At 37.5% G+C, this 26,243-nt stretch overlaps 2 protein-coding genes across 4 annotated transcripts; one reads left to right on the top strand and one right to left on the bottom strand.

Moving 5' to 3' along the window:
• Positions 1 to 27: 27 nt before the first annotated feature.
• LOC107850411 (transcription initiation factor IIF subunit alpha) lies at positions 28 to 9,602 on the bottom strand. 2 transcript variants are annotated; one of them, XM_016694907.2, is made up of 11 exons: positions 9,477 to 9,602; positions 9,185 to 9,363; positions 5,333 to 5,488; positions 4,771 to 4,916; positions 4,303 to 4,670; positions 3,746 to 3,861; positions 2,696 to 2,839; positions 2,233 to 2,445; positions 1,766 to 1,981; positions 458 to 546; positions 28 to 350 (listed from the first exon to the last, which is right to left on the bottom strand). In XM_016694907.2, exons 2-11 carry the CDS (start codon positions 9,353 to 9,355, stop codon positions 338 to 340), a joined length of 1,632 nt encoding a protein of 543 aa, XP_016550393.2. In that variant the 5' UTR covers positions 9,356 to 9,363; positions 9,477 to 9,602; the 3' UTR covers positions 28 to 337. The 2 variants fall into 2 exon arrangements, with proteins under 2 accessions (XP_016550393.2, XP_016550394.2); XM_016694908.2 differs by having other exon boundaries at positions 2,696 to 2,833.
• A 7,693-nt stretch (positions 9,603 to 17,295) lies between these two features.
• Positions 17,296 to 25,043, top strand: LOC107851284 (fumarylacetoacetase). Of its 2 annotated transcripts, none has more exons than XM_016696238.2 (14): positions 17,296 to 17,787; positions 19,853 to 19,931; positions 20,457 to 20,515; positions 20,708 to 20,832; positions 20,984 to 21,058; positions 21,560 to 21,635; positions 21,780 to 21,879; positions 21,957 to 22,016; positions 22,124 to 22,194; positions 22,283 to 22,345; positions 23,153 to 23,217; positions 23,688 to 23,784; positions 23,917 to 24,042; positions 24,707 to 25,043. In XM_016696238.2, exons 1-14 carry the CDS (start codon positions 17,581 to 17,583, stop codon positions 24,767 to 24,769), a joined length of 1,266 nt encoding a protein of 421 aa, XP_016551724.1. In that variant the 5' UTR covers positions 17,296 to 17,580; the 3' UTR covers positions 24,770 to 25,043. The 2 variants fall into 2 exon arrangements, 1 of the variants encoding a protein (XP_016551724.1); XR_001668949.2 differs by having other exon boundaries at positions 17,297 to 17,787; positions 23,688 to 23,804.
• Positions 25,044 to 26,243: the final 1,200 nt, after the last annotated feature.

Raw genomic sequence — 26,243 nt, 5'->3', positions numbered from 1 at the left:
ACAACTTCGCATCCAATATTTGCCTGCTTAAAACCCAAATAATTGACATATTATATATAGTGATCGTTACCCACAAAATATATATCCTACCAGCTTGCTTCACATCCCATTTTCATCTAGAACACATCTAAAGAGTTTAGCCAACCCTTGGCACATTTTTATTGCCCATTTTTGGCTCATTTGTCTACTCCGACGATGATTAGATACAAACAAAGCTTGTTCATTGTATAAGGTTAAAACGTCGGAACAAAACAGAAAGTTAAGTTCAGTTTCTTTTCCAACCCCTTGTGTTCTCCCAATCTCGACCAATTTGTAGCCATTTGTGTCTTGGTTAGTCCTATTGATTTGTCCTGTCAAATACAGAGAGACGAAAGAGTCAGCGTCATACAACTTGGAAGCTACAAAGTCATGGAGTTGCCAATGTGCAAAAAACATAGACATCAAGTAATTGGTTTACCTCTCTCGTAACACGACATAGCTACTTCCTGAAGAAGTCTTCTGTATCTTGGAGATCTTCCTCAATACATCAGCAAAAGCAGTCTTATCCTGCAACAATGTAATTAATGCAGTCACGTAAGGGAAAGAGGAACCTCACTGTGGAGACAACTGGTGCACTAATGTTGTATCTGGTTCGTACGAAACCTCAGCATGGAGAACAATCAGGAACTTTTGGTTCGAAACATCAAACCTATGCTACAAGGTGGGAGCTGGTAACAAAATATTTTTCTGGAAAGATTTGTGGATTGGTCAGGTTACCTTGATGCAGGCTTTCCAGATTTATTCAGTATGTCTAATCTGCCTAATATAACGGCAGCTGAAAGTTGGTCCCGATAAGAATGGAATATCTCTTTTAGAAGGTATTTGAATGGTTGGGAGGTGGACAGTTTTGGGAACTAATGCAAGTTCTTGAGGGCTTAAGAGGCAGCTCCACAGCCCCGGACACAAGCATGAAAATGATGGCATGTTCACAGTAGACAGAAATCAAGAGAATAGACCAGGATCATGGAAAAATACCTGGAAAGTACTTTTCTTGGTTAGTGATTAGAAAAGCTTGTCTCACTCACGAGAGACAACAGAGAAGAAAGATTCAACTTGCCTCTAGGTGTTTTTTCTAGTGTGAGGAAGGAGAGACAAATAGTCATTTCTTCATAGCAAAGCTACCTCATGATTATGGTCTCTGTTTCTAAGTTCAATTAATTAATAGAGACCAAGTGGTCTATGCCTGAATACACATCATATATCTTGAGCTGTTGGATTAGGAGCGGGGGTACTAAGAGTCGGAAGAAATGGTGCAGAGTAATTCCATTTTGCATTTGGTGAACAATTTGGAAGGAAAAGGATTGGAAGATGTTTTTGAAAACAGAAAAAACACCATTCAGAAAGTCAAAGAGAACTAGATTGCAACCTTTAATTTTTGGTGTAAAGAACATTGTATAGAAGAAGCTGAACAGTTGGTTATCTTTTAGGTTATTCGTACGTAATCTAGGTTGATTGTAACAAGCTTTTCGAGGTCTCCAACATGTCCTTAATGCTGAGGAATACAACATTACTAATTTCAAAATAAACGTAAGGGAAAGAGGAACATGCAGTTACACTGAGGACATCTAATTGTGCTATACATGATGCTATGATGCATATGGTCCGTAACAAAGATCTTAAGTTGGTAAAACTTTTATTCAGGCTTCCCAGCATTTACAAGCCTAAACTATACGTCAGTGAGATCTACAATGGGCAAAGCTATCGTGACAAATTAGCCTTGTAATACCTCTTTGCATTTCAAACGAGATTTAAATTGGCTGACAAGATCCTGTGTGGTCACTGGTTTTCTCTGCAACAGAACAGCTCTAATTTCATCTTCAGTAACAGGACCTGTGGCAGAAGTCGGAGCAGGTCTGGAAGAGGATGATGCACCCTTTGTGATAGCAGTCGGAGTACTGTTCTTTGAAGTAGATGGAGTATCATCTTTCCCAGGTTTGGCATCCTGCACGATGTGAAGAGGAGGAGATCAGCAATAATATAATGAGAGAGGAAATAATCCCTCTTAGAAAATCAAGGAGTTGGGTTAATATAGTAGTCTTAAATCATAGTTTTATTGAACAGTACAAGGATAACAAGCGGTTTCCTAGGTGAGTGTGATACTTTATTACTTGAGAGAGGCCTAGATAGCATCTTATTCTAATGAAGAGTACCACATCATAAAAAAAGCAAATAAATATCATAGTAATTTCATACCGTCTCTGTTTTCACTTTTTTCAAGGGAGCACCATTAGTTGGTTTTGACTCATCTCCAGTAGCTTTTCTTTTAGTCTTAGATGACTTTGAAGATGGAGTTCCACGGTTGGATCCAGAAGCAGCTGGTTTCAAAGGACTGTTGGTATCAACCGGTTCTTCTTTAGGAGCTTCCTTAGGCTTAGGAGCTAATACAGGTGAAATATCCTCTTCTGTCTGATAAAGGAGGAAGAAAAAGACACCGTGGAGTATATAAAACTACTTGATGTCAAAATAAACAAATGGAGGAAGCTACCAACTTAGATCATTCCAAACTGGGATGAGGAAAATAGTGTACGGGCCTAGATGTCTCTTATGAGAAGAGTTTAAGAGCCCCTATGTGCCCCTAAATGTATTTGCTCTCCTGTCTGAAATAGATAATACAATAAGTAAATCCATTGGCGACCAATAATAAATCAAAACTTACATCATCATCATCATCGTCATCCTCAGCATCTGATTCATCCAATCCATTGGCTTTTCCAAGCAACTTTTTCAACTCTTTTCCAGATTTGCTCAAACCCCCTCCTCCCTCTTCTTCACCTTCATCCTCGTCATCTTCATCCTGGGTCTCACATGAAGAAGGGACAAAGGTTATTATCCGAGAGGTCCACAGCCGTAGATAGAGAAAGAACACTAATGCACAAAATAGAAAATAAAACCCGAGAGCACTTTCTCAATGCATAGTCCCCTACTGAATCTCTGTCCACATTACAAGTACTATTCACATATACGACCTCATTTACATATAAAGGTCAAGCTCCTCCTAAAACCAAAATGTTACAGCCTCAGTGAAATGTAATTCACTTTATTACCCTTCAAAATAGATTTTATGTTGGGCAAAATTGTCATTTAAAAAAAATTCTAAATTTCAGAAACAACTAATATTTATCGAGTTCGGATCCTTGTGTGATCACTAAGGCATGAATAGGACAAGGGTACAAATGTACAAGTTTTAGCACTCTCATAAAATAATACAATATGTGTAAAGAATTTTCAATTGTTCTTAAACTATCAGAGACAAAATTTATAATACTTGACAAGCATGAGATACACGTACAACATACGTATCCAAGTGTTGTACTTGTAAAGTTGGATGACCTTATCTTTTAATCAAGCACTACCATCTATTACCCTTAAGTTACTTTAAAAATGTTTGTTCTAATGTTCATAGGAGGGAGACGCGTACACAGAACGGGTGTACTACTAGATGCATGAAGTCCATTGACGAAATATTGTTCGTACACAAGTCATTATGTAATTTTAAAAAAAAATCATATTCACTGATAAAAGGACAAAGGTACACGTGCAAAGCGTGTAACTAATACTAACATAATAGATATATGCCACGGGTTTTTTGGATAAGCTAGTTATCCAATAAAATTTTATACCCCAAATACATGTTACAGTCTTGCTGGGTGCAGCATGATGTAGAGTTATTTACAATCAGAATTTCGAAATTCCACAAATAACCAACCTGCTTAATCTCTGGAGGAGCAGGAATTTCAGGAGCCAAATCTTCCCTTTCCTCAGGATCATTCCCAACAGCTTCATCATCATCCGTAAAAATCTCCTCATGCTCCCAGTCATCCCCTGGAAAGAAATGAGAGCCCTTCAGTGGAAACAAAAGAAATCTGAAAGCAGAAGCTGATCAAATGGTGAAGAAACAACCTAATGCACTCCGAAAAAAATAAGAACCAAAGATGAACAAAATCAAACAGCAATTATAGACATTTTTCTATTAGAAGTCATTTCTAGTTCTTCAACCAGGAAAGGAGGAGATAATTGTGAACTGCGATAATTTGTGGGCACTTAATTTACAAGAAAATGATGTAAACAGTTTCAAACAATGACTACAACGCAAGGTGAGAGCTGGACAGAGAAGGATACTGAGGCTTCAGCCATTTAGAATAAAATGCAGGCCATAGATTACTAGATAGTGTGGGAAACACTGGGTATGTTGCTGTAGATTATTAGATAATTAAGTCAGTGGGGCGGATCTGCAAAGCACTTCCAGGAAGAAGAAAGTCTTACCTTTTTCAATATCATCATCATCCAGGTCAAGATCACCCCCTCTAAGACCCTCTTCATCATCATCGTCTTTTTTGTTGAGTCCCAACCTGTTTCTCCTAGCAGACTCCTCGTCCTCATCTTCATCCGCATGGTCGGACGCATTGCCTTCATCCTCATCACCAGACGCTTTCTTACGCCCCCTTGTCCCACCAGATCCACCTTCTTTATCATCAAACCTTTCTACTTCACCGAAGGCAGCAGGTCCATTATTTGCTGCTTTCATCATCCATCTCTGGTACCCATCTGCAGTTTTTCTTCTATTTTTCATTTTCTCTTCTGCTTCCTCCAGAGTAAGTTGCTTATATTGGGCTACTTTGTTGAAGTTATACCTAATGATTAAAAAAAAAAAAGGAATGGATACAAATCCAAAATCAAAAAGAATACTTAAGATGTCAAAGCTACAGAAACAACAAAAACTAAGATGCTTACCAAGAACCAGCAGGAATAGCAAATAACTCTTCACCCTGCATCATCAGTAGATAATAATGTGCTGACTGTGCTCCCTCAAGGTGACCATGATACTGAAATTGACCAGTTTCATCCTCTAATAGCCATGGTTTATTCTTGAACTTTTCCTGTAATTCGTTGAAAATAAATCATAAATGAACATATGAGACCCGTCACTAAAGATCACAATTTGACAAGAATAGAACAACAAGCGTCCATAGTAGCATACCTATGATCCCAAGAGCATGTGGTCTCTCTATTAGTTATTACATTTCACAGGAAAGATGCTCTTTTGATATAAATAGAATTTGATTCCAACTCCCTAATCTAATTATATTTCTCAGGCTTCTACGTAAGAGGCTTCATGGAATAGGGTGTACGATTATCAGCATCAAGAAGATTTTTATACATGCATATATATTAAATTAAAATAAAAATAACCATGAGACGTTGCAATTTTCCCTTTAAACTAGCGTGGAAATACACATAAATATACACACATGTAATTGATGCAACGAGGATAATACTACTAAATATTTCATACCCGCAAACTATCTGTAACTTGACGTCCTTGCAAACCTTCTTTTTGCAAAGTCCATTTACTATCGCTCTTCTTTTTTGAAAATTTAGGTAAGCCTGAAGCAAACCTAGCAATGAAATGATTCTTATCATTGCTGGAGCAGGCCCGAACATTATACTCCTGCACATAAACATGATTACGATAGCCAGAGACTTATACCCAATTTTGCATAATGGATAAACCGAAAAATGCATCAGATACAAAATCTTTCATGAAGTCACACACATTGCATGCTCTGACAAGAAAGTGTAGCCTCACCAAGCATCTAACAGAAATCATTAACACGCTCAAGATGCTCATTTAAATATTTTTTGGAAAAAAGGAGAGCAAATCAATCAATTTGGCATCAGAAAGATAAAAACTTCAATTCAGCAGGCAGCAGCGTGCACATCCTAAACTTAAGGTTGTCCAACACACTTCATACCTTTTTCATCAGCTAAATGCGTCACCCTTCACAAAGTTAATATCTGTCATGCTCATGAAATAATTGCATTCGTACATAATTCCTGAACAACTCTAAGTTAATTTACAAACTGATTCCACAAAAAATTACGAAAAATCATAAAGAAAAGATAAAAGACATACCTTATCCCAAAATTAAAAAAAAAAAAAAACAGAAACAGACACCTTCATTCATCTCTCTCCACAGACTAATTGAGAAACTAGTGCCATTTAATAACAGAAAAAGCTTAAATCTGCTATTTTTTGTTAAGAACTTCTGAACATAAGATAAATATAAGTGAGAAGTTGAGTGTTAAATTAACCAAAACATTCTGCAGGGGTGCACATTGAATATTTTAGAGAAGTAGAAAGGTAGAATGTTTGCTTCTCAAACACATGTTACAGATCAATAAATGTACCTTAATACAGCAAACCCTTGGCATCACTAGGCTATACAATACTGCCTATGTTCCTCATCCTTCTCTTATTTTATCCATGTTCAGGTTTCAGATAATCTAAACAGAAGTAATAAGGCAGTAATGCACGCATAATATCAATATAAGCTCAAGACAATTTTTTGATACCAGTGAGACAAATAGTTAAGTTTAGCAAATGAGAACATAATCATGAGAACATAATCAGGAAAACAAGGATAATAAAAATAACCAAAGGGTCAAAGAATGAATTTTTTTTTAAAACAGAAAAATAGTGTAGAAAGTTTAGGATGGCAGGAATTCTTGATCTTGGGGGGAGAACCGGAGGAAAGGATAATGTGCTTGGGGGGTAAATGAAAGTAACGAGATAATGGGAGGATAATATACTGATGTAACATACCTATTTGTGTCAAAATCTTCTACCAGCTATAGCTTACTATGGTGTACGGCTTAGCTTTCACATACCTCGACTAATTCCTCGACTAATTCCACGGAATACCTGCCACTTCACACCAGCAATCCCAGATACCAGATACTAGGTAACTCTATCCAAAAGGCTAGAACGGAAGAAATCACCTAGTTTTTTTTTTGTGTCTCAGGAATTTGTACCTGAGACCTCATGGTTCTCAACCCACTTCATTGACCACTAGGTCATACCCCTTTGAACTTGGGTGCAAATTCATCCAAATTTTAGTACTCAATGGATTGTTCAACATAGAAAACATACTCAAAACAATCGTGTAGGGGATAAGATCTACGTACACTCTACCCTCCAGAACTCCACTTGTGGAATTACACTGGGTATGTTGTTGCTGTACTCAAAACAGTGGTGTAATTGGTATACCATTAGAGGTCATTTGGTAGTTGGTTAGAATTATGCAGGTATCAGTAATGCATGTTTTAGTTGTGTGAATATTAGTTATTCCATCTTCTACGCATAATATAATACACCAAATTCCTTCATAACTTATACATGTATTAGTTATAAGGATTTCTAAATTGCAACCAAACGTCATATTAATTTTTTTCATAACTTATGTTCTAAATTGCAAACCAAACGTCGTGTTATACAAAAATTAATGCACGAATAACTTGCTTCTTTACAAGCTACCAAACGACCCCTTACTTATTTGTAGCAAACATAGGGTATCCAATATCTTCTTCCTGAATCCTTGACACAGACACCTCACTCTCTCTCTATGCACACTCATTTCATCTCAGTTTCCAATCCAGGTAAGTACACTATAGACACACAAAAATCATCCAATTTTTACTAATAGGAAATTCAATACAGAAACATACTCAAAACAATCGCTTAATTGGCATATCCTTATTGATTCTTCTTCCTAAATCCTTGACACACTCTGCAAACTCATTCATTCCACTTTCCAATATTATACACCGATAAATTCACCAAAATTCTACTACTAATAGGACATTTAATACAGGAACATACTCAAAACAATCATTTAATTGACATATCCTTATTGATTCTTCTTCCTAAATCCTTGACAAACTATGAAAGCCCATTCATTCCACTTTCCAATATCATACACCAATAAATTCACCAAAATTCTACTACTCATAGGAAATTCAATACCGAAAGCATTCTCAAAACAATCATTAAATTTCCATATCCTCAATAATAATCTTCCTAAATCATTAACACACTATGCAGGCTCATTCATTCCACTTTCCAACATTATACACACATAAAATTCACCTAAGGTCAATTACTCATTTCAATTCAGTAAATCAAACATACTTGAATCAATTGAGTACTGGAGTACCACACTATGCAAGCTCATTTATTCCCCTTTCCGATATTATAAACCAATAAATTCACCAAAAATGTACTACCTATCACAAAAACAATAAATTAAACATACTTGTATCAATCGAGTAACAGGAGTACCACACTATCCAAGCTCCTTCATTCCACTTTACAATATTATAAACACAAAAATTCACCAAAATTCTACTACTCATTTCAATTCAATACAGAAAACATACTCGAATCAACTGAGTATCACACTATGCAAGCTCATTCATTCCACTTTCCGATATATTACACCAATAAATTCACCCAAATTCTACTAGTCATTTCAATTCAATTACACAAACATGCTCGATCAATCGCGTAACCGGAGTACCACACTACACAAGCTCATTATTCCACTTTCTGATATTATACACATAAGAATTCACCAAAATCTACTTCTCCTTTCAATTCAACACAGAAAACATACTCGAATCAAACACGTAACCGTAGTACCACACTGTGCAAGCTCATTCATTCCACTTCGATAAAATACACATAGAATTCACCAAAATTCTACTACTCATTAAAGAAAACATACTAGAATCAACTGCGTAACCAGAGTACCACACTATGCAAGACCATTATTCCACTTTCCGATATTATACACATAAAAATTCACCAAAATTCTACTACTCATTTCAATTCGATATCCGTGTAACCAGGGTACCACACTAAGCAAGCTCATTCATTCCACTTTCCGAAATATATAACACCGACGAATTCACATAAATTTTCTACTACTTATATCAAAATTCAATACGAAAAACATACTAGAATCAATCACGTAACCGGAGTACCACACTAAGCAAGCTCATTATTCCACTTTCCGATAATATACACATAAAAACTCACCAAAATTCTACTACTCATTTCAATTCAATATTCGCATAACCGGAGTACCACACTAAGCAAGCTCATTCATTCCACTTTCCTACCAATAAATTCAACTAAATTCTACTACTTATATCAAAATTCAGTACATAAAGCATACTCGAATCAATTGTGCAACCGGAGTAGCACACTAAGCAAGCTCATTCACTCCACTTTCCGATATATATAACACCAATAAATTCACCAAATTTCTACTACTTATATCAAAATTCAATACGAAAAACATACTCGAATCAATCGCGTAACTGGAGTACCACACTCGTAACACTTCTCACGAGTCTCAGCCATATTTTTACCACAAGACAAACAAAGAGTCAAGTGCTTGCATGAGCTTCCATACAAATCCGACGACGAACCACACCTGCTACACGACGGTTTCAATATCAAATCAATCGACATTATTTCACCTGCAAATCACACAAAAAAAAAAAAATCATTCAGTTTATCGAAATTAGGGTTCCGTATAATCGATTCGATTAGAGAAAATTGATTAAATATGATTAAATTATGGAGAATTAACCGTTGATTATTGTTGATTTTGATTCAGTTTTTTGAATTTGATTTTTCGTTAGCAAATTGTTCGTTAGATTGAGAGGGCAGAAGAGGGAAAGGGAATTGCGTTGAATTGAGTGTGAAGGGGAAACCGGGTATTTATAGATGGAAAATTACGGGAATTCGGGGTGATTTTTATGGTTTTGTTAAGATGAGTACCTTGAGTTTGGGAAATTGCTATTTGGACCCCGATAGATTACGGGCCCCCAACCACACGTTTGGTGGGTAAAAATTTACATGCACCCGGTGTATACATCAAACTAATATTGTTTTATCATGGTTATGTAGAAATAAATGCAAAAAAGGAAATGTCCTAAATTGACAATGAAAAGGCAGCAATTAGGAAAGTGAAAAAATTTAGCTAAACCCTAGCTGCTCTACTTCGCCTGAAAAACTTCTTCGGTACTTCGGACGGCCTCCAATGTCATCGGATTTACCAGTTAATCGACCTTTCGCAGACCGGCGAAGCCATCCAAACCTGTCACCACCGCTGTCATTGTTCATTTTCTGCTTCATCTATTTTTAGTAAACTCCATTGTGATACTCGGATTCGGCGAACTGGTTCGACTGGTTCGATGGACGTCGGTGGTGAAGGCAGCGGAGCCAGAAAATCCAGGTGGGGGTCTCTACCGGATATTGCAACTACTGTCCAGATTTGAGCCGGCGACTTTCCGGCAAAATGATTCCGGCGACCCAATTTGTCGGGTTCCACCACAACAAGCAAGAGCAGATTACATGATATACGTATTTCGGTGACTTCTAACCATTGGACTTTATTTTATCGTGCGATTTTTCGATATTTTCATTGCCTGTAATTTGCGTGGGATTTCCTATCTGTTATTTGGATTTCTAGTAGTTGTTGTTCTTAAAATTTGGATATAGTGTGTGCTTTGAGGGTGTCTTTATTGTCTTGCTGTATTTGAATCTTTTATGTTGCTTCATATTATTTATCGTACTATCTCCTGTATCTTGACTTGCGTGTCTGCTGTAGTATATTCGTGACTTGCACCGCTCCTTATTATTTGTTTGGTTGTCCTTGGTGCCAGGCCATTAGTGTGCTTTATTTTTCTTACTGTTAGTTTTGTCCTTACCTTGGTTTTGTTTTTTCTACCTATTTGAGTTTAGTTTTGTTTCTTAATTATTTCTTCTAATTTGTGTGAGCCTTGTATTTCCTACTGCTGCTTTGTTACTACCATTGTTTATATTTTCTTATAGTAGTGGCTGTGGGCGTTGATGGTTGGATAGGGTCATGTCCGAGGGGTTGGGGCAGGGGGCTGTTGTGGGGGCGGGGGAAGAGGAAATGGCGGGGGTGGGAGGAAGGCCAAGGTTTGGCCGCAGAGGCGGCAAAGTAAGACGTGTTGATAGAGTTGGTAGGCTGAGGGTTGGGTCTTGGAATATAGGGACTCTTCAGGGTAAATCCATAGAGCTTGTGAAGATTCTTAGAAAGAGAAGGATTAATATTGCGTGTGTTCAAGAGACCAAATGGGTAGGGTCTAAGGCTAGAGATGTGGATGGTTACAAGCTTTGGTACTCTGGGAGCGAGAGGCGTAGGAATGAAGTTGGCATCTTAGTAGTTGAAGAGCTTAGAGGTCAGGTAGTAGAGGTAAAGAGGATCAGCGATAGGTTGATGACTATTAAATTGGTCATTGGGGGGTTTACCCTGAACGTGTGTAGTGCTTATGCGCCGCAAGTGGGCTTAGATGGGGAGGAGAAGATGCGATTTTTGGAGGCTTTGGATGAGGTGATGAGAGGCGTGCCTAGCTCGGAGAAGATTGTTGTAGCAGGAGATTTCAATGGGCATATCAGGGCGTTACCGGGAGGCTTTGGTGATGTACATGGTGGTTTTGGTTTTGGGGAAAGAAATGAAGAGGGGGCTACTCTATTGGATTTTGCAAGGTCCTTTGGGCTGGTGGTGGTGAACGCAGGCTTCCCGAAAAAGGACGATCACCTGATCACCTTTCGAAGCGCGATACCCAAAACGCAGATTGACTTTTTGTTGCTTAGGAAAGGGGATAAGGTGTTGTGTAAGGACCGTAAGGTCATCCCGAGTGAGAATCTTTCGACCCAGCATAGGCTCTTGGTTATGGATTTGGGTATAAAGAAGGATAGGAAGAGAAGGGGTGAGGAGTGTAGACCTAGAATTAAGTGGGGCGGCTTAACGCTAGTGAATGCATGGGAGATAGGGGAGAAGTTGGCGGGAATGGGGGTGTGGGAGTGTAGGGGGACGTAGATAGTATGTGGGATAAGGTGGCTAGGTGCATTAGAGAGAATGCTAGTGAGGTGTTGGGTATTTCTAGGGGCCGGGTCGGGCATCATTGGGGGGATTGGTGGTGGAATGAAGAGGTTAAGAAGAAAGTGGAGACCAAGAAAGGGGCATATGCTAAGTTGGTTGAGAGTAAGAATAAAGAAGAGAAGCGGGTAAATAGGAAAGAGTACAAGTTAGCTAGGAAGGAGGCTAAGTTAGCAGTTACGGGGGCTAAGACGACAGCATTTGAGAGCTTGTATGCGGGGTTACAGGAGAGAGGAGGGGAAAAAAAGTTGTATAGACTCGCTAAGGCTAGGGAGAGGAAGGGCCATGATCTCGATCAGGTGAAGTGCATTAAGGGGGAGGATGGTACAGTGTTGGTGGAGGACGACCACATTAAGAATAGATGACAGTCGTATTTTCATAGGCTCTTGAATGACGAAGGGGATAGAGCTATTATGTTAAGGGAGCTGAAGCACTCAGAGGAGTGTCGGGATTTTAGTTATTGTAGACGTTTTAAGGTAGAGGAGGTTAGAGAGGCTGTTCGCAGGATGCGAAGGGGTAGGGCGACAGGGCCTGATGAGATACCTGTGGATTTTTGAAAGTTTTCTAGCGAGGCTGGTTTAAGGTGGTTGACTGTATTGTTTAACAGAATTTTCAAGACGGCGAAAATGCCCGAGGCTTGGAGGTGGAGTACTATGATCCCTCTTTATAAGAACAAGGGTGACATTCAGAGTTGCAATAATTATAGGGGTATTAAGTTATGGAGTCACTTTATGAAAATTTGGGAGAGAATGGTCGAGGTAAGGCTGAGACGGATAGTGTCTATTTCGGAGAACCAATTTGGATTTATGCTTGGCCATTCGACGACGGAGGTAATTCACCTGGTATGGAGGCTGGTAGAACAGTATAGGGAAAGGAAGAAGGACCTGCACATGGTGTTTATCGACTTGAAGAAGGCATACGACAAAGTCCCCAAGGAGGTGCTTTGGAGATGCTTGGAGGTGAGTGGAGTCCTGGCAGCATATATCAGAGCAAGTAAGGACATGTGTGATAGAGCTAAAACTCAGGTGAGGACAGCGGGAGGAGACTCAGAGAATTTCACTGTCTTGACAGGATTGCATCAGGGATCTACTCTTAGTCTCTTTTTGTTTGCTTTGGTGATGGATGTGTTGACGCGGCGTATTCAAGGAGAGGTGCCTTGGTGTATGCTTTTTGCAGATGATGTAATTTTGATTGATGAGACGCGGGGGTGTGTGAATGATAAATTAGAGGTGCGGAGACAAACTCTTGAGTCTAAAGGGTTCAGGTTGAGTAGGAGCAAGACAGAGTATTTGGAATGCAAGTTTAATGACGTGAGGCTGGAGAATGAGGTGGTAGTGAAATTGGAATCACAGGTGGTATGTAAGAGAGATGGTTTCAAGTATCTCGGGTCCGTGATCCAGAGTAACGGTGAGATTGACGAGGATGTCTCGCACCGTATTGGGGCGGGATGGATGAAGTGGAAGCTCGCGTCGGGGGTGCTGTGTGATAAGAAGGTGCCGCCCAAGCTTAAAGGCAAATTCTATAGGGTGGTAGTCCGTCCGGCCTTGCTGTATGGAGCGGAGTGTTGGCCAGTTAAGAACTCCCACATCCAAAAAATGAAGGTGGCAGAAATGCGGATGTTGCGCTGGATGTATGGACTGACTCGAGGGGATAGAGTTCGGAATGAGACTATCCGGGAGAAGGTTGGTGTGACTTCAGTGGAGTGTAAGATGCGGGAAGCACGATTGAGATGGTTCGGACACGTGAAGAGGAGGGGCATGGATGCCCCGGTCCGTAGGTGTGAGAGGCTAGCGTTGGATGGTTTTAGGCGGGGTAGGGGTAGGCCGAAGAAGTACTGGGGTGAGGTGATTAGGCGGGACATGGAACAGTTACAGCTCACCGAGGACATGACCCTAGATAGGAAGGTCTGGAAGACGCGAATTACGGCAGAAGAGTAGGGCCAGATTGGGTCGCTAGTGTAGGGAATTACTTGGTGGGGTGATGAGTAGTGACATGGATATCCCGGTTCGTAGGTGTGAGATGCTAGCTTTGGATGGTTTTAGACGGGGTAGAGGTAGGCCAAAAAAGTACTGGGGAGAGGTGATTAGGCGGGACATAGAGCAGTTACAACTCACTGAGGACACGACCCTAGATAGGAAGATCTGGAAGACGCGAATTAGGGCAGAAGGCTATGGTCAGTTTGGGTCGCTAGTGTAGGGAATTACTTGGTGGGGGTATTATTCTTGTTATGATACCTTGTTTCATGCTTTATTATGAATCTGTTTACTTTTCTCTGTTTACTATTACTTGTGGGTATCGTATTTATATTATGTCATCTTGTTCCATGCTTTACTATGAATTTGTTTAGTATTCCGTGTCTCGAGCCGGGGGTCTATCGGAAACAGTCTTTCTACTTCTTTAGAGGTAGAGGTATGGACTGCGTACATCTTACCCCTCCCAGACCTCACTATGTGGGAATACACTGGGTTTGTTGTTGTTGTTGTTATCATGGTTATGTAATTAAATTAAGTAAAATACGTTTTGATTAATCATGATTAAGTAACATGAACTTTAAATTCAAACACATGACATGCATGTATTGACTTGGTGTATACACTGAATGCGTGTAAGTTTTTTCCCGTTTGATGTATGGGATTCACACTGAAGGTTGATTAATTTGAATTCATACCACATAAAGAATTTTAGGGGGTAAAGTTCTCTATAGAGAAATTTTAGTTCGATTAATTTGAATTCACACCACGTAACGTAAGTAAGGTTCTCTATAAAGAAATTTTTCATCGACCCATCTTGAAATCAAGACTTTTAATAAGTAATTGATATTTAATGTTAGATAATCCACAAAATGCGGTTTGTGGATTTAAGAGTCATTTGGTTGGAAAATAAGTTATTCCGAGATTACTAATTTCGAGATTAGTTATTTCGAGATTAGTTATTCCACCATTAAGGAGGGATGAGAAAACACTACAATCACGAGATGAGTTCTCTCGTGCATTTTGTCTCAACCAAACATGGGATAAGCTCCTCTTTTAAATTAATCCTGAGATTAGTTATCTTCATTCTTCCTGCCAAACGACCCCTTAATATTATGAAACAAGAATAGCAATAACATATCAAGTATAATTCATAAACTGCGATTTGTGAAGGTAGCGCGTATGCAGATCTTACCACTATCTTATGGAGAGAGACTGTTTCTAATAGACCCTCAGCTCGAGAGAAAAAATTCAAAAAATGAAGTAACAAAAATACACGGATTAGAAGATAGTACCGGGATAAAAACTATAATAATAGAAATATAAAGATCATAACTACACGAGTAATATTAAAACTACTAGTACTGACAAATAACAAGACGAACGTAGTGCTACGTACTAGTCCTCTCCATTAATTTGTGTCCTCAAGGCAAACACACTGTCCTATCAGGCAACCCCACCAATACTTGAGGGCTTAAAATGGTGGATTGAAAATGGAGATAGGATTCAATGTTATTATTGTAGCTTCAGCCAACACACAAGATGAGATTTTACCACCGTAGAGCGATATCGTACAAAAAAATAGGGAGAAACACAGTAATACGTAGGAGAAGTAAAGTATACGAAATTACAAATACAGATTGTTCACGATTAGTCTAAATATGAATTGAGACAAAAGCTTATAAAGCCCTAATTTTTTGTCAGAGGGGACACCAAAGGCCTCTGCTTTCTATCTTTGGACAGATGAAGAGGAAGTGCAGAGCTTTGATTTTTTCAAGTTATCAAAGACATCTGATATTTTGGACATTTTTTCAAACATCTTTTTGATTTACCTTTACCTCCTATCTCGAAATCATTCATGATTAATGTCTCACGTTTCCATACTGAACATCTATTATTTACATGCCTGAATCATCTTAATATGTTATGAATCTGACATAATAAAGCAAACCACAAGTAGGAAGAAAACAAGAACATACAGATTTATATGGAAATTCTTGTGGGAAAAAATCACGGGTAGAGGCAGAGGAATTTCACTACGAAACGAGAGGATAGAAGAGTATAATAATGTGGATCAAGACATAATTTCTGAATATCCAAAACCGACTCACTAACTGCACTTATATAGTATGTGCACACAAATAATTCTTAAACCCCAAAACATAAAGGTCTATACCGCGGGAGCTTCGCCCGCCCCCGCACTCCATCTAGATCAGTAGTGGGTAGGCCCGATCCCTACGCTACCACCACAGACCCTATAGAAAATCACAAACATGAATCGCATCGCGAAACTTTCAGGGCCGAATCAATAAAATTCGGGTTACAACTCTAACATAATAGTATAATTTTTCATACCTTTACTATTTTTGATTTACTGTACAACTTTGATAATCTTTTGATCATTTTTCGCTTTTTCGTTAAAATCACTAGCACCTTAAAACTGATTTCAAATCTTTATCTCCTCTATTATGGCTACACATCCATGATCCATCCTTGGACGGATGCCCCGGTTCATAGGTATGAGAGGTTGGCCTTGGACGATTTCAAGCGGGGTAGGGGTAGGACGAAGAAATATTAGAGGAAAATGATTAAACGTGACATTGAGCAGTTACAGCTGACTGAGGACATGACCCAAGATAGGAAGGTATGGAGGAAAATCATTAGGATAGAGGGCTATGTGTGACTTAGTCGTAGGCAGTAGGTAGGAGTGTTTTGGTGTCCTTGTTTGACAGTGTTTAATTTTTTTGTGATGTCATACCTATGTTATTTTATCATGTTTCATGCATTTTTCTTTTATATATATACTGTCCTTTGTTTTTGAGTCGAGGGTCTATCGAAAACAGCCTCTCTACTTCTTTAGAAATAGTGGTATAAATTGTGTACTCTCTACCCTCCTCAGATTCTATAATGTGAAAATATATTGGGTTTGTTGTTGTATCGTGATCCATCCAAAAATCAGTGCCACAGAATTGTGAGTCGTATAAATATACCCACGTGGAGATTGTATAGAGCGACGAAAAAGGAGGACTGCTCCTTTGAATGATAGGTGACAACCACCCTTGATCTTAGCTACTAAATTTCCAACTCACAATCTTAGCCGTCCAATTCAACAATAATTCCTAAAATTTAAAAAGATCAACAAAATTATATTCCATGTCCAATACGTTTATTGAAATTTGATTAATCTGAATAGCATCGCACAAAACCCATTTAATCCTAACAATAAAATTGTACGTACTCCATTTTTCCTTTTTCTCAAGATTCGATATTCACATTAAAAGTTGATTAATTTAAATTCATGCACAGGAGATTCGATTCGTACCAATAAAATCGTACTCCATTTTCTTTATTCTTTTTTCTCTCCAGTTTAGTACTGTATTAAAAACTCGATTAATTTAAATCCACACTGCTCAAACCACTCGATCCCTAACAATAAAATCATACTATATTTTTTAATTTTTGATCTTCAATACGCTCATTAAAATCTAATTAATGTAAATCGCGCTAGACATACATTCGATCCCTACCAACAATATCATACTTCATTTTTTTTTTTCTTTTCGATGTTTAATACTTTTATTAAAATCTGATTCATCTAAATTGGCGCAACGCATACACAATCGATCGCTACCAATAAAATCATACTCCATTCTCTTTTTCTTTTGAATCTAAATTCTCGCCACACATGCACATGTGGTCCTACCAATTAAATCGTACTCTCAACTATAAATTCTGTTAGCACTTTCCACTTTCACTGCAACACTCAAAGTGGAGTAGCTCCAAAACGTCACCGTTTACTCGTCGTCGTCGTCATGGTACTGAAATCGTTTGTTGAAGTTGAACCGGAGTCTCCTTTCCCTCTGGAGAACTTACCGTACGGTGTATTTAAGACCGATGAACCCGGTTCACTACCTCGACCGGGCGTCGCTATCGGAAACTACGTTTTGGACTTATCGGCGATTGCTTCAGCCGGTTTATTTAACGGTCCTTTACTCAGTAACTCCGATTGTTTCAACCAGGTCCGTTTGATTTTCATTTCAGTTTCTATTGTGCTCTCTGTTTACCGTTGATTTGATACTGTTCAATTTGTAGGCGAGTCAAGAGCATGCGTTACGATTTAAGTTTGATTACTAGGTGATAACGGAAAGGAACAATGTACAAATTAAGTGATATTATAAACAAAGTAGTTTATTGTGCTCTGTTTGGTTATAAGTTTAGGCATTTTTTGAAAGTTTACCTTCTATTGTGCTCTGTTTGGTTGTACATTTATAAATTTTTCCAGTTGTTTATTTCATTTTCTATTGTGCTTCGTTTGGTTGTACGTTTAGAAAATTTTCCTATTGTTAAGCTCAATTTTTATTGTGCTTCGTTTGGTTGTACGTTTAGAATTTTTTCCTATTGTTAAGTGCAGTTTCAATTGTGCTTCGTTTGGTTTACGTTTAGAAAATTTTTCTATTGTTAAGTTAGTTTCCATTGAACTCTGTTTGATTGTACGTTTAGAAATTTTTGTTATTGTTATGTTCAGTTGTAAGGTAATCTTCATTGATTTTTGTGCTATGTTTTGTCCTATTGTTTCGACGGAAGTGTACATTTTCTGACTTTTGTGTTCAGTTCTGGCTAATTTTCATCGAATTATGTGGTGCTTTATTGGTCTTTTGAATTGTTCTGCATTGTGAGATAGTGTTGTAGGAGAAATTTGCTGTTGTTAAGTTTAGTTTATATTATTCTTCATTTGGTTGTAGGCTTAGAAATTTTTCCTATTATGTTCAGTTTTAAGATAATCTTCGTTGATTCTTGTGCTATGTCTTGTCCTATTGTTTCAACGGAAGTGTTAATTTACTAACTATTGAGTTCAGTTCTAGCTAATTTTCGTCGAATTATGTGGTGCTTTATTGGTCTTTTGAAGTGTTCTGCATTGTGAGTTAGTGTTGTAGGAAATTTTTGCTGTAGTTAAGTTTAGTTTTAAGGTAATCTTTGTTGATTTTTGTGCTATTATTTCGACGGAAGTGTATAATTTCCGACTGTTAAGTTCAGTTCTAGCTAAATATTTGTTGATCTATGTGTTTTTTTTTGGTCTTTCTAAGTGTTCTGCATTGACAACTAGTTTCGTAGAAGGTGATTAATATTCCTTTGTATGTATTTTTGTGCAATGTGTAAAGTTTCCCTGCTTTTTTTGGAGTTGTGGCATAGGTCAGTTTGGTTTTCATTTTCATTCAGCATTCATAATTGTAGTAAGTGTCGTGTTATGATCTGTTTTAGAAAAATCTCATACTGTTAACTTCAGTTTTAAGGTAATCTATGAAGAGTTTTTTGAGTTCGTTTTGCCTTATTTGTTTGGATGGAAGTGTATACTTTTCCGACTGTTAAGTTCTTCTGGCTAGTTTTGGTTGCTTTGTGAGCTACTTTTTTTTTTTTTTTGAAAAAAATCTAGTGTCATTTCAGTCTCAGCATTGTAGAAGTGGTATATTATGTTTTGATTTTTTCTGAGCTTCAGTTCCATTAGGTTTTCATTTTCATTCAGTTCTGAAGATTTAGTCGGTGTTCTGTTGTGCTCTGTTTGGTCGTACATTTAGCAATATTTGTATTAACGTAATATTCATTGATTTTCTGCTTAGTTTTGCCGGTGGTTTGGACGGAAGTGTATACTTTTCTGGCTATGAGGCTCAATTCTAGCTAATTTTCGTTGATTTATGAGTTTTTTTTTTATTTGGTTATTTTCAAGTGTTTGATCCCGTCTTATTTTTGTAGAAAGTTATACATCTTGTTTTGATTTGTTGTGACTTGCGAGTGGTGTTCTCTACAATGTGTAAAATATTCATTAGTTTCTCTTGAGTTATGTCCTCTTAATGGCCCGAGTGAAGAAAAAAACCTATGTAGTATACTGATAGGAGCCCACTAATCGGATTTCATCAAATTAAATATCAGCCATTATTTCAAATTGTAATAGGAGTGGCCTAACAATATCATTATGTTGAGCCACAGAGCCTCATGTAATTGAAACACTGGGTGCTGTGGATATTCTCTGCTAATGGCAAGGTTGAGAGACTTTGCTAATCTTAAGTAATTCGTGCAATTCATTTGCAGCCTAACTTGAACAAGTTTGTTGGATTGGGCCGACCTGCATGGAAGGAAGCTAGAGCGACATTGCAAAAGCTGTTATCAGGTATCTCCCCTGCATGTTTGGATGGAGGCAGATCATCTGTATTTCAAAATCATAAGCATAAGCCACCGCACTTGGTTTATCTACATAAGAAAACTTAGATTTGAACTAAAAACTCAAAGCACGTTCTTTTCTGTTCCATTTTGGATTCACTTCCTATGTCACTTGAAAACATGTTATTAGAATCTAAAAGATGACAACTTTATTAAATTTAAAAATCTCCATCCAGTCTATCCTGCAATTTCTGATATTGCATTTCCTGAGGTCCTTCTTTTTAGGCAACCACCCAGGTTTTGGAATCAGATTTCTGGGCAGGAATTTCATAGATTAATAAATACAAGGTAAATAAGAAGAGGGGGGGGGGGGGGGGGGGGGGGGTTGATACCAAATTACCAATGTTCAAAATAAAAAAAAAGGAGGGGTTAATACCATAGCCTTCCTCAAAAGACAAAATACTTATAACTTACCGGAAACCCAGTGATTTTGATGAAAGTTGAAGCTGGATTGTTCTATTTTGTCCTTGTGCAGCCACAGAACCAACTCTGCGTGACAATGCTGATTTAAGACCGTTAGCTCTTTTGCCTATGGTAAGACATGTTCCTTGGAATTGTCATGTTTGTCTCCAAAAATGTTGCCGCACCAGTGTCGGATCCTCCAGAAGTGCGCTACTTTTGAAGGATCCTACACGCAGCCCATGACTTTTTGAAGAGTCCAAGCAAAATAGTCTGTTACTTGACTTGTGTTGTCCTAACTCTTGTGTTGTGTTGGTCATTTTTCAGGACAAGGTGCAAATGCTTCTACCTGTTGCGATTGGAGACTACACAGACTTCTTTTCGTCAATGCATCATGCAAAGAATTGTGGGACTATTTTTCGTGGCCCTGAAAATCCTGTCAACCGTAATTGGTATGCTGTCAACATATCCACCTGTGAAAAGGCAGGATGTATTAGCATTGGCAATGCATGCCAGCCTGTACCCGTGTTGGGTGGTGGGGTGGGCTGCAGAATTTCCATATCCTTGTGTTCACATACATGCATGCTTGATCACCCTTTTCAGGTTCCATCTTCCTATTGCTTACCATGGGCGAGCATCATCCATTGTCATTTCTGGAACAGATATCATTAGACCCAGGTGATCTCAGATGTAGATTTTCCGATCTTTTCTAGACATCTATATCAGAATATATGTGTGGGAGGAGTTAGGAAGATAGTATTGTAGTGTCTTAAGGCATGTTTGGTGGGTAAGTGTTTGCATTAATCATTGGGGTGTTGATGGATTTTTATGCAATAATCACTCTTTTGATAGAAGGGTCCACTGCAGTAGCTCCTAAGTGAATCTGCATGATTGATTTTTAGCACGACCTGCTTTGTGGCATTTCGATTTTCTAGTTTTGCACCTGTTAGGAAGCATTTCCATTGTTGTGCCAAAACATGGCATGAGGTGCTTCGTTTTTGCTAGATCAATTACTAAATTTGACACTTTGCTAAATTCCCAATCTAATGGTGCACGTTATATTCATATCAATTATGTAAAAAGATTATGTGTGATCTGATTCGTCCTACTATTCCATTCATTTCAAGTAACTTTTGACATTTCTTTTCTTTCTAATTTTTCTTTGAATGTGTCTTCCAGAGGACAAGGTCCTCCAACTGGTAATGCTACGCCATATTTTGGACCTTCGAGAAAATTGGATTTTGAGTTAGAAATGGTAAGAGCTTATGGTGTAGAAAATGAGTAATCTTATATAAAATTCGAAGTGCTCTGTTTATTGTTGGTCCAACTTTCATCTTCATCTTCCATGCCGAGTTGCTTATCAGTTCCATTTTATACACTATACATGTTTTTGCTCAAGGCCGCTGTAGTTGGACCTGGTAATGAGCTAGGAACGATGGTCGATGTCAATGAGGCTGCAAATCATATATTTGGACTTGTCTTGATGAATGATTGGAGTGGTATGGTCAAAACTATACTTGACTATTTAAAGTTCTTGTGGAATGATTCTCTGCTGATAAGTGACTATTTTAAACAGCAAGAGATATCCAGGCATGGGAGTACGTGCCTCTTGGTCCTTTTCTTGGAAAGAGCTTTGGTAAGATTTTATTTTAACTGCTGTGTCTTAAAATTTGTCAGCCTTTTTGCAAGTATTTTAGTAATAGTGCCTTGACGTAATCTCTTTTTTCAATTTTGATCTTGCAGGCACAACCATATCTCCTTGGATTGTTACTTTAGATGCCTTAGAACCCTTTGCTTGTGAGGCCCCAAAGCAGGTAGTTTTGACTTCTAGCTCTTAGAACCATATGTTCATCACCAGTGAAATTGATATTGTATAGAACTTTTCTGTTCTTTCAATTGCAGAACCCTTCTCCATCGTCATATCTTGTGGAGAAGACATCAAGAAACTATGACATTTCCTTGGAGGTATCTTCTGCTCCATGCTTCCATGATAGGGTTTGATCTATCTAGGACTTAGTTGACAATGTTTTATTTCCAAGGGAAAGGTGAAAAACTTGCCCCCATGTTTGCGATTTTTCTTTAATATACCCTTTGGTAACCTATTGTCTCATAGAGGCCCCACACCGTTAAAATCATCTCATATGCCCCTCTCACTACCAGTCAAATTGGTTTGATTTGATTGACCTGGGGGAAGCCAAGTAGGGCTATATTTTGGATCTTGTCAACTGTTCACTGGTATACTTGGCCCACCACCAAAAAGATTTTCCTACAAGAAAGTGGTGTGATGGAAGAAGAAAGGGTGGGGGTGGGTAGGTGGCAGTGGAAATTGCAGAGGGGGAAGGTGGGGTAGGGGGAGAAGGGGGGTAAATTGAGTGTGAAAAATATCTCCGCCGTGTAAAATTAATCCCACGTGTAAGCCACCATAATGTCCATGTCTGCCCCAGTGGTCTACCTCGGAGGGCCATGAGAGATGGCCATAAATGAGCCAATTTTTTTTTATAGGTGGGGGATTCTATGAGCTGAAGGTTAATGAAAGGTATATTTAAGACAAATGATAGAGCAAATTTGGACTTTTTTCCTATTTTCAATCATATTTAAATTGGAAAAGGTGGAAAAAAGGAATTTCTGCTACCTTATGTTTGATCTACCAAGTAAAGGATAAAAGAACAAGAAATAATAGTATCTCCTTACCAGTGTTATTATCATTGTTTATTGTTGTGCTTAATCTAATTTCATAGATCATCTGGGTAATGGTTGGACTTTTTCTGCAAGGTTCTCATTAAACCTTCTGGACAAGCTGATTCATGTGTTGTGACAAGAAGCAACTTTAACCACTTGTAAGTATATTTTGCATTTGCCACTTACCATTGCATGGTTCTTCAGTATCAAGCTAAATTGGATTCTCTTTTGTTTTTCGATTCGTGATATCTAGTGCTGTTTTTTCTTTTTGGTTGTTGTTTATATCAAGTGCTGTTAAAATTTTCTTGAAGAAGATGGTTTCAATTAGTTTGATGGTGAAGAATGAAGATGGAAGTTCGAATTGAACTGTCTGCCCCTAATACTTCTCTGTCTTGACCTTGCTGTGCCTTTACTTTTTTTTTAAAAAAAAGAACTAAACGAGATAGATAATACAGAATTCGTCGAGAATTTTGAGGATTCTGCTTCTTTAAATGCTAAATAAGTTCAGCGGTAATCAAGTATAAGGAGATTTTATCAAAAAATATTCATCAGAATTCAGAAAAGAACCCGAAGGAATTTTACTTCATTAATTACCATGGTAATGCTGAATGCTTTTTCTGTGATACAGATATTGGACAATTACTCAACAGCTAGCTCACCATACTATCAATGGGTGCAACCTAAGGCCTGGGGACCTGTTTGGAACTGGAACTATCAGTGGACCAGTAAGATTTACTAGTCAGCTGTATGATGCCTCTTAAGAGCTCCTAGCTCCAATTTTCCTCGGTCTCTTGTTTTATTGTCTCATCATCATGCTCTTTTTTTACTGATGTTATAATTCTTCCATCCTTCTCCAGGAACCAGAATCGTATGGATGCTTGCTTGAATTAACATGGAATGGACAAAAGCCTTTGTCATTAGGTGGAACTACCCGTACATTCTTAGAAGACGGAGATGAAGTAACTTTCTATGGTTATTGCCAGGTTTGTATCTGGATGCCCCTCATTTTCTTTCCTTTTCTTCTTACCAGTTCCGTGCTTGTACCTTGTTGGCCTTCTTGATGTTACATGCATTCAATTACAAGTGATCCGGGAAGATAAAACGTTAGAGATTCTTTCTCCAGGGTCTAAGAGAATCATTGAAACTAGTTTTTCACCTAATTAAGAAGAGATTAAAGCGGAAAATTACCACATAATGTGCCAGTTCTTTATTTGCCTATTTAACTTTTTTGATTAGAAAATGGTTTTCGAGAATCTGCTTAGTAGAATGTTGGTTTCCTGTTGGATATGATTACTTGCATCGTATCATCATTCGGTTGTCTAAGCTCTTTCCGCGTACCTATAATCTGTTCGTCTTTAATATACAAATGCTATCTGAAAGAAGTTTCCTAAAGTTAGTTGAACAGTGAACATAGCCAATGTACCTCGAACAAGTTTCGTAGTTAAAATATTCAATCGCTTAACTGATTCTTGATATGTCTGGTCACATTTCACATCAAATAATTCAAAATTGACACTATAACATTGCAAGTCATTGGACTGTCTTTTGCATTCCTCCCTCATCAAGGCGATGCATTTGTTGTTATCCTTACATCTCATTCCCGGAGACTGTTGGTCTAATACTAGTTGATTTTCGATGTGTTATCAGGGCAATGGATACAAAGTTGGTTTCGGAAGCTGCTCCGGAAAGATTGTCCCATCTCCACTGTGAATGTAAATGACTACATTCTCCAGCTCATGACAGTAATTCCAGGCTGCTTTAGTTTCTGATCAAAATTAGTAGTAGAATCCCAGTTTATGTATATTCAACATTATTGAACTGCAAACAAGTCCCAGTTTATGTTGAAATATCGACATTTAACTAAGTGAGGACTAGGTAGCTATTATAACGTTCAACAAATCATACTTCATGTTTTAATATCGAACTTTAAGTTTTATTTTATGAGTGGAAAATTTTTATTGTGTAGTAGCATACAATAACAACATATCGGTGTAATTTCATAAGTGGGGTTCGAGGAATTTGTTTGTGAACCATGTACACAATCTTAAGGTGTAAAAGTTGTTTCAAACTCCTCAAATATTATTGTGTGATGACTAGTTAGTTACTATTATTTTGTAAGTTACGTATGGATGCTTATTATGGAGATTTACGTAAGAGATTTTAAAAGAGACCAGATTCAAAAACTATTATTCACATAGAGTATAAAACTTGAACTCCTTATAAATTTGTAGTGTGTAATTAAGAGTTAGCTACGTTCTTTTTAATTTTTTTTTTCGTTTTTTGTCTCTCACCCAGTGTTTAGTACTCACATTAGAGTTCGACTAAATCTAGATTCGCATTGAAAAGTTCCACATTGGGGATACTTAAGCCGAAATCTCTGGTTAAGAGTAAAGACTTATCACTCCACTACAACTATTGTTGATGCTATTTTCTTTTCATGTTATAAGGTATAACTCAACTAGAGGTGGCAATTTCAGTCCATATTTGTAAAAAAAGTCCATTTAACCCATATTTATTGAATTGGATCATTCATATTTCAAATGGGTAAATATGGACTTCAACTCATTTTAAAAGCTCATACAAATATGGATAAAATGGATAAAATATGGGTACCCATTTAAACATAGAGATTACCCACCTATGCTTTAAATTTCATTTTTTCCCTTCTTTTCTAGTTTCTTTTCTTCTTTTTTTTTTTTAGTTTTTTCTTTCTTTTTTCCTTTAGTTTACTTTTTTTCTTTTTCATTTTTTACTCGTTTCTTATAATTTCTTTTTTTCTTTCTCATCTTTTCATTTGTTTTTTTTTATTTCTTTTTCTTTGAATTTTTTTTTCATTTTCTCCTTTCTCATTCTTATTTCATCATTCGTATTCGCTTGAGACCTATATAGGTTAATAACTATAAGCTTCTAATTATCTCATTTAGCCTATACAATTCATAGCATCTCTTATCAATTAAATATACTCTATATATAGTCTCTCCCCTTTATTAATATTTTTTTCTATCTTTTATTTCTCTTTTTTTTTTCTTTTAATTTACTTTTTTTCTTTTTCATTTTTTTTATTTTTTTCACTTATTTTTTACTCGTTTCATACACTTTTTTTCTTTCTTATTTTTCGTCAATTTTTTTTATTTTTTAATTTTATTTATTTTTTCTTCACATTCTTTTTTTTTTTTTTTTTTTT

The sequence above is a fragment of the Capsicum annuum genome, chromosome 12 (assembly GCF_002878395.1).
Source record: "Capsicum annuum cultivar UCD-10X-F1 chromosome 12, UCD10Xv1.1, whole genome shotgun sequence".
In the NCBI taxonomy this organism is placed as follows: domain Eukaryota; kingdom Viridiplantae; phylum Streptophyta; class Magnoliopsida; order Solanales; family Solanaceae; genus Capsicum; species Capsicum annuum.
Note: the sequence above shows the minus strand (reverse complement) of the source record. Positions and strands in the feature narration are given on the sequence as shown.